We start from the raw sequence: 8240 nt of genomic DNA, 5'->3' as shown, positions 1-8240 counted from the left end.
ACAAATCGGAATTACTGCTCTGTATGGTCATCATTGGGGGACGCAAAGGTTCTAAAGTATAGTATCTTCCTCTGCAGCCTGGCTATTGTATTGTTTTCTCAGTGGAACAGATTGGTGGTGAGGTTGTGCAGAGATTCTGAGACAGATGTTTTAAGAGGGAGTGTGTGTGTATGTGTGTGTGTGGGGGGGGGGATAAAAATGGGGGGGAATAAAAATGAACTTGACATAGTAGTTCTAAAATGAGTTTTGTTACAACTTCAGCACCATGGACAGGGAACCACATCTACAATGTTCTCCCCCTCTCTGTAACTTGATACGATCATTAGTGCTGTGGCCTGTTTCCATTGATTCATTTGTGGAACTGTATCTTTCTCTGTATCTGCTAAACAACTACAGTATGTCTACAAAAATTCTAAAATTCAGTATGTCTACAGTATGTCTAAAATTCATGCAGTCATCTTATGCATTCTTTGCATTGGCAGTTACAGGAATGCCACAGTCAACGGGAGACATAAGCCCACGTGTTTTCCATGGGTCAATGTAAAAATAGACGATACACCTTTATTGCCCTGGCGTCACCCATAGCTCCTTCTCAACGCATGGATATACGATTTTATCCACAGCCTTGATTGAGCTGAGCGCGAGGTGCATGAGCTGAGCGCTGCCCTGAGCGGGGTAACGTCACTATCCGTGGCACCGCAGCATCAGTCCATTCTCCACAACAGCAGCAGCAGCAGCGAGCGCAACGCTTTAGAGCGGCGGCAGGGTCCCTCACATGATCATTTTGAAATGTTGGAGAAACTACGCTGTGCAGCAACCTTTTACTCCAGAGTCAATGCGGGCGACGTGCACTTTGAAGGCTTCAATATGTGCCCTGGTCGGACCATATTTATGTTGAAATAAGGAAAAGGTCGGAAGAGCTAAGAGTGGGAGATTTCCTAAGGATGAGTATAGACAAAGGGGAGACATTCAGGCTTTAGCGGTTGGAACCACAAGAACTTGAGTCTCAGGAGAAAGGTGCGTTCCTACTTGGACAGCGGAATCTTTCTTATTTATTCAATAATCATGCCTGTTCGGAGAGGTCATGTTGCGCCACAAAACACCTTTTTGGGGATAATTATAAAGAAATTTGAGGGACAAAGTGAGTATTATCTTTGTGTTTTCACAATAATGTATCTTTAAATTAATAATATTCATTTTGTTGGGAAAATGTATTTGCCTTGCTTGCACACGAACAAATAAATTAAGTTAATATTTTTTATCTGAATATTGGAATTTCGACAACACATTTTTTTTAACAATCAGTAAGACCAGAGCTAGTATTGTTGTGCTTGTGATACTTTAGAAGTGGGAGAGTTGAGGTCAAAATAATTTAAATATGGGATGTCATTGAGCATTAAGGTACTTCGAAGTAGCAACAACTTATGTTTCTCATCAAGATGACATGGTAATAAGTAGTATCCAAACAACAGACATATAACCTTTTTCAAATACTCCCACATTTGAAATGGTTATAGTCAAGTGGTTACGTGCCAGTTATTAAATGTGGATCTCTCTGTTTTATAGTATGGCTATGGCATGAACATAAATCTAGTAGAATAGAGTACACACCTCCATTGACAAATACTGAAGCAATGCACCCTTAATCATGATAAGACTGAAAACGAAATGTTTAATTGATCATCTTTATATTTTTGATTGACTTATAATACAGTGTACATTTTATACTGTATATAAAGCATCATGCAGAGTGGTATTTTATCACATACCTCTGATGCTACCATGAATGTGTTAACCTACCCATTCTTCCCCACTATGATCAACACTCTTCTACAACTTCACAGATAAGAAATTCATTATAGCCAATGCCCGGGTTCAGAACTGCGCCATCATCTACTGCAACGATGGCTTCTGTGAGATGACCGGCTTCTCGCGGCCGGACGTGATGCAGAGGCCGTGCACCTGTGACTTCCTCCATGGAGAGTTCACCAACAGGCATGCCATCGCCCAGGTAGCACAGGCTCTGATGGGGTCTGAGGAGCGCAAGGTGGAGATCACCTACCACCGCAAGGATGGTGAGTACGGACTACGGAGTCCTCCCCACTGGGCTAGTTGCTCATGCTTTTGCGTTTATATGAGAAATTTGAAGCAAAATAAGGGTCAGTGAATAGTGACAGAATAATGCAGGAGAGACAGGAAATGGAATGGGCTTGGCTCGACAAGGGACTTTTCTGGGTGTCTGAAGTAAAACACTTCAGTAGGTCATTTGTGTTGAACAAAACACTTACAGTGTATGTATGACATCTCATTTAGTGCCGCTCAGATAGGGGGGTTTCTGTCTAGAGATTTTGAAGTAGAAAAACACAGTATCTGTTTGTGAAGACAATTGCATCTCCATTCACTGTATACAAAATTGAATATTGCACAAACCCAGAAACTGAAATAAATTGGTCAATTCCATTGCCTCTTGGCTAAATACATAAAAAGGTGACATATAATTGAATGAGTCGTTGAGTTTAAGCCGCTTCTGAATTTTCCACAGAGATTATGAGTTGGCATGACAGCTGCTATTGTTTTGATGGGTCGCATGCTTAGCGTGTGGCAGAGTGAAAGTTTAAACCGCCTCTCCCATATCCAATAACCAGGGTCACCCAGGGTGCATGCGGTGCCCTCTAACGATGATGTTCCTTCCTATCCAGATGACTAAGCTTGTAGCGGTTGCGTAATGGTCAAGGTGTATGTAATCACTGGCCTGGCTGACATTTCCACCTACAAGGGCTGAACAGTTTTATAAGAGCTGGTTGAAGCGGGGGTTAAAGTTGGTGACTGGTCATGAAACATGGGTTGATGTGTGCTGACGCGACATTTCCACCTTGTTAACCTCTATCCCACCTACTCAACAGCCAGTGTAATCCCGTGGCGCGATATTCAAATACCTCAAAAATGCAAAAACTTCAATTTTTCAAACATATGACTATTTTACACAATTTTAAAGACAAGACTCTCGTTAATCTAACCACACTGTCCGATTTCAAAAAGGCTTTACAACGAACGCAAAACATTAGATTATGTCAGCAGAGTACCCAGCCAGAAATAATCAGACACCCATTTTTCAAGCTAGCATATAATGTCACATAAACCCAAACCACAGCTAAATGCAGCACTAACCTTTGATGATCTTCATCAGATGACAACCCTAGGACATTATGTTATACAATACATGCATGTTTTGTTCAATCAAGTTCATATTTATATAAAAAAAACAGCTTTTTACATTAGCATGTGACTAGCATGTGACTAGCATTCCGACCGAACACTGCCGGTGAATTTACTAAATTATTCATGATAAACGTTCACAAAAAATTTAGACACCCAGCAAGTTTAGCACTCACCAAAGTCAGATTTACTATAAGAAAAATGTTATTACCTTTGCTGTTCTTCGTCAGAATGCACTCCCAGGACTTCTACTTCAATAACAAATGTTGGTTTGGTCCCAAATAATCCATTGTTATATGGGAGCCGTAGGAAGTGTCACGTCATGCCAGAGATCCCCTGTATTTGTTAGAAATGATCAAGGAGGGCAAGAAATGGTCAGACAGGCCACTTCCTGTAAGGAATCTTCTCAGGTTTTGGCCTGCCAAATGAGTTCTGTTATACTCACAGACACCATTCAAACAGTTTTAGAAACTTTAGGGTGTTTTCTATCCAAAGCCAATTATATGCATATTCTAGTTACTGGGCAGGAGTAGTAACCAGATTAAATCGGGTACGTTTTTTATCCGGCCGTGCAAATACTGCCCCCTAGCCCCAACAGGTTAAAGAAATCCTGGGGAGAACCCTGCATGTGGATAGGGGGATGTGTGCAGGTAGGGTGGAGGACAGTACTGGAGAGATGGATGACGGAGGTATGAAGGTGAAGAAAGAGAGGACGACGTGGGAGAATGAGGGAACTAGGGGCTTGTACTGTTACTAAGCCAGGACGTAGTCTGGGGGTCTGACGAAGTGATTTAGCTCGATAGCGGTGTGGATGAATACATGGGGTGTGAAGTGGCCCTGGCAATAAACACACCATTAACAAACTCATATCAGTGCTCGTATGTCTTTCGAATGGACCGACTCTGCAGTGTGTTTTTTTCCAACATAGGAGAGGCCTCACAGGCATCGATCGCTTAATGAGGACACAAATACCTTCATGTTGCATTGATCTTCAAACCTGCCGTGTTGGGAGAATAAATCAACAGTGTGTCCTGCTATCTTTCGCTGGCCAGGCCGGCCCCTAGAGATGGGATGAAGGGATGAAAAGAACGATTGGAGGGGTAGAGAGAGAGGGGTCCTCATTATCGTTGCTGGAGCTGTAAGGCTCTAATTACCTTCGGGTCTAAACTTCCTGACTCTGTAAGTTGTGTTCCAAATGGATCCCTTTTCCCTATATAGTGCACTACTTTTGACCAGGACCCATAGGGCTCTGGTCAAAAGTAGTACAAAAGTAGGGAATATGGTGCTATTTGGGACTCAGACCTTGAGCCATATTTCTAGGGAGGGTCACAAACCTCTCATAACACAGACAGGATTTTCACCTCCTTATAACAATTGATTTGATCATAAGCATTACATTATAATATGCTCATATTGTGGGTTAAGTATTGGTAAAACGACATGACATTGGTATGCACATCAAGGACGTAGGCATGGGTGGGCCTGGGTGGACACAGGCCCACCCACTGGGGAGCCAGGCCCTGCCAGGCCCCTCCAATCAGACTGAGCAAAAAGCCCCTGAGGAACATCAGGAAATTACGACCTTTCCCCCGAAAAAAAATTCAAAAGAGGATATATGATCATGACCACCTAATCATCCCCAGCTTCCAAATAGCTCATTCATCCCTCCTAATCTCCACTTTAGATATTCTCCAGGTCGTTGCTGTAAATGAGAATGTGTTCTCAGTCAATTTACCTGGTAAAATAAGGGTAAAATAAATAAATACATTTCTGAAATCCGATTTTTCTCTGATATTGTGTTGCCGAGGGGGATGTGATTGTGGCGTGGGTGATTGGTCATTTAGTTGGATGCCCTGATGGACCACTTGGAGCCTGCAGGCCAATCTCCTCCAATTTACAGTAATCCCCTGGCCCTTAGAACCAGTCTCTGTCCTTTACAGCCTGTGAAGGATTTTCTTGCCTCAGCAGAGTTTTGTCAGGCAGATTAATCTATTATGAGTTGACATCTTGTCCTTTTGGTGAACCTTTGGTGTTCCTTTTATAGCTTGGTTCTATTATAAAGTTACAGCACAAAGTCCTCCTCCAACCATTTCCTGTGCTTACGTCAGACATTAGCTATTGCGTTGTCCTTTAGTAAGTGAGGTATGCCTTTCGCTCGGAACGGCTGTGCATTCAAGGATCCAAAATGGCTGCTTGCCTCGCGTCATACAGTATAGAGGTGCCGAGTGTGATGTAACGTTGCAATGATCTTAACACCATCTGCATTACGCTAGCAACCTCGACTTCTTTAAAATGTACCACCCAAAGTGGCACATTTCAGTTGTGTCTTTCAGTTCCCTGCTGTCTCTCTGTTTGTCCTGAATACTACAACAACAAACACACTTAAGGTCATCCCGGGCCTTGTTCTCTTGGAGATAGAACAAGACAATCTTGTTGTAATCACTATACATAATGTAGTGCGTGTGTGTGTGTGTGTGTGTGTGTGTCGGTGGTGACGCCCTTCGTTCCGATTCGGTCCCTTTTTTTAATTGAATCAAGAGGAAACCAGAGCTTGATGCCTCTGTGCTGCGATGGGATCCATTTGCAATCTTCACATCCATCCGTGTTCCACTGATGAACGCTCGCTGTAGAGTTCTCTTCTGTTTTCCTTCTCTGTCTCTCACTCTGCTGAAGTAGTGTAATGACAGTCGTGAAATTCTGTCACACAACAACATCCTGTTTTTACAAATGCTTAATCTCAATCTATCCTATTACATGCAGACTATTCTATTCAATTGAATGTAGGCGTCGCTCTGTGTGTGTGTGTGTGTGTGTGTGTGTGTGTGTGTGTGTGTGTGTGTGTGTGTGTGTGTGTGTGTGTGTGTGTGTGTGTGTGTGTGTGTGTGTGTGTGGTGTGTGTGGAGGCGCCACTATAATACATATTTTCTCAATTTGAATGTGAATTTCTCAACGTATTCACATATTCAAATGGAACAATCACACAGCCTTAACCTCTGTTACACAGAGCAGACTGTGGGGATTGGGTGAGTAGAGAAACCCATACATGCTGTGTGGCCAATCACCATCTCTCATGCATAAACATCATGGTCTGCATCCCAAATGACTCCTTATTCCTCATTTAGTGCACTACTTTTGACGAGGGCCCATCGGGTTTATTGGCCCCATATTTTTATTGTGTTCTGGGCAGCTCACAAGGGTGACACACACGAGAGTAAGTCAACATTCCATCTAGACCAGAGGGTCAGACAGGCCCAAACACAAACACTTTAGGTAAACAGAGAGGGAGAGGACCGACGAGTTGGTGATTGTAGAATTTCAGTGTTTTGCATACCTGATTCAACACAAACTCTCACTTTTACTCCCTCTCGCTCTCTCTCTCGCTCTCTCTGCTCTCTTTCTCTCTCCATGCTCTCTCTTTCTGCTCTCTGCTCTCTCTCTCTCTCTCTCTCTGCTTTCTCTCTCCCCCTCTCTCTCGCTCACTTTCTCTCTCTCTCTGTTGCGCTGTCTGTCTAGATCTGTAGGTGCCACAATAATGACTCGTTCCAATCAGTGGCATTTTAAAAATGAAACATTACATTGACTACCCCATGAAACATACTATTTCTGTATTTCTGAGTAAATCTGTCATTAGTCTCATCCTTCACACTTGAGAAATATAACTTTGTCCCTCTATCCCTGTGGGTGTGTGTGTGTGTGTGTGTGTGTGTGTGTGTGTGTGTGTGTGTGTGTGTGTGTGTGTGTGTGTGTGTGTGTGTGTGTGTGTGTGTGTGTGTGTGTGCGTGCGTGTGTGTGTGTGTGTGTGTGCGTGTGTGTATGCGTGTGTGTATGCGTGTGTGTGTGGGTGTATGCAAGTTTCTACGTCCAATCTGTTTAGTTATTGTCTTTGTTGAGTTTTGTTTGGTACTTATAATATCAGTGAGACAATCATTTGCATTCATTGGCTACATTAAAGTCCCTATCATTCACTCTGGGTTTCCACAATAGGCACTGAACACATCTAAATAGCATGAAGCGAAGCTCTCTGTCACCATTGGAATGACAAAGTACCAACCTGCAGTAGTATGCAAATTTCCTAGAAGATAAAAGGGCAATAACAGCCACCCTGACCTATCCCATCTGGACTTATGAGTGGTGATACGAGCGATGATGATATGTGTATAAAGCCATCTATTGAATTGAATGACTTTCGAGAGCAGAGAGTGGAATGTCATTTTTATGTGGATTTGCTGTGCAAACAAGATCATCTCTCTGCAGTATGGCCTGTAGTCAAATCTGCTATATCAGGTTCCACAGTCTCACTGAATCAGGAGAGAAGACTGAGGTAATGTCACCAACAGCGCATATGCTACGGAAGCAAAAGAGATTGAAAGACGGGAGGAAGAAAGAGGGACAGAGAAGGAGAAAGGGAGGGAGGAGATGGAGAGAGATGGAGAAAGGAAAGAGGGAGGGAGGGAGGGATGAAAATAGAGAGGGATAGTGGGAGAGAGAGATACAGTGAGTGGGAGGGAGGAGAATTCAGGTGCTGCTTAATATTGGATGGATATTTCCATCACGGGGACACCCTCTTGAATTTAGTCCAAGCTCCTCTGAGCAGCCTGTCTCAATTATAGATGAGCCTGGCACCAGCTATCTGTCTATCTCTCTCGCTCTCTCTCTGTCTCTCTCTCTCTCCCTCTCTTTTCCCCATCTTTCTCTCGCTCTCTCTCGCTCTCTCTCTGTCTCTCTCTCTCTATCCCTCTCTTTTCCCAATCTTTCTCTCTCTCCCTCTCTCTCTCTCTCCCACTCTCTGCCCCCCCCTTGTCATGCTGAAACTGGAAAGGGCCTTTCCCCAAACTGTTTCCACAAAGTTGGAAGCACAGAATCGTCTAGAATGTCATTGTATGCTGTAGCGTTAAGATTTCCCTTCACTGGAACTAAGGGGCCTAACCCGAACCATGAAAAAGAGCCCCATACCATTATTCATCCTCCACCAAACTTTACAGTTGACATATATGCATTCGGGCAGGTTGAGTTCTTCTGGCATC

At 43.4% G+C, this 8240-nt stretch overlaps 1 protein-coding gene across 5 annotated transcripts in view; it reads left to right on the top strand.

Moving 5' to 3' along the window:
• Window positions 1-644: 644 nt before the first annotated feature.
• The window catches only part of LOC106575297 (potassium voltage-gated channel subfamily H member 7), an 84090-nt gene continuing 76494 nt past the window's right edge, over window positions 645-8240 (top strand). For all 5 annotated transcript variants that reach the window (XM_045698902.1, XM_045698900.1, XM_014151739.2 and 2 more), the window contains exons 1-2: window positions 645-1141; window positions 1845-2075. In XM_045698902.1, the coding sequence (XP_045554858.1) occupies window positions 1066-1141; window positions 1845-2075 (307 nt within the window). In that variant the 5' untranslated portion in view covers window positions 645-1065. The remainder of the gene's footprint in view (window positions 1142-1844; window positions 2076-8240) is intronic.

Source organism: Salmo salar, chromosome ssa17, assembly GCF_905237065.1.
Source record: "Salmo salar chromosome ssa17, Ssal_v3.1, whole genome shotgun sequence".
In the NCBI taxonomy this organism is placed as follows: Eukaryota; Metazoa; Chordata; class Actinopteri; order Salmoniformes; family Salmonidae; genus Salmo; species Salmo salar.
Note: the sequence above shows the minus strand (reverse complement) of the source record. Positions and strands in the feature narration are given on the sequence as shown.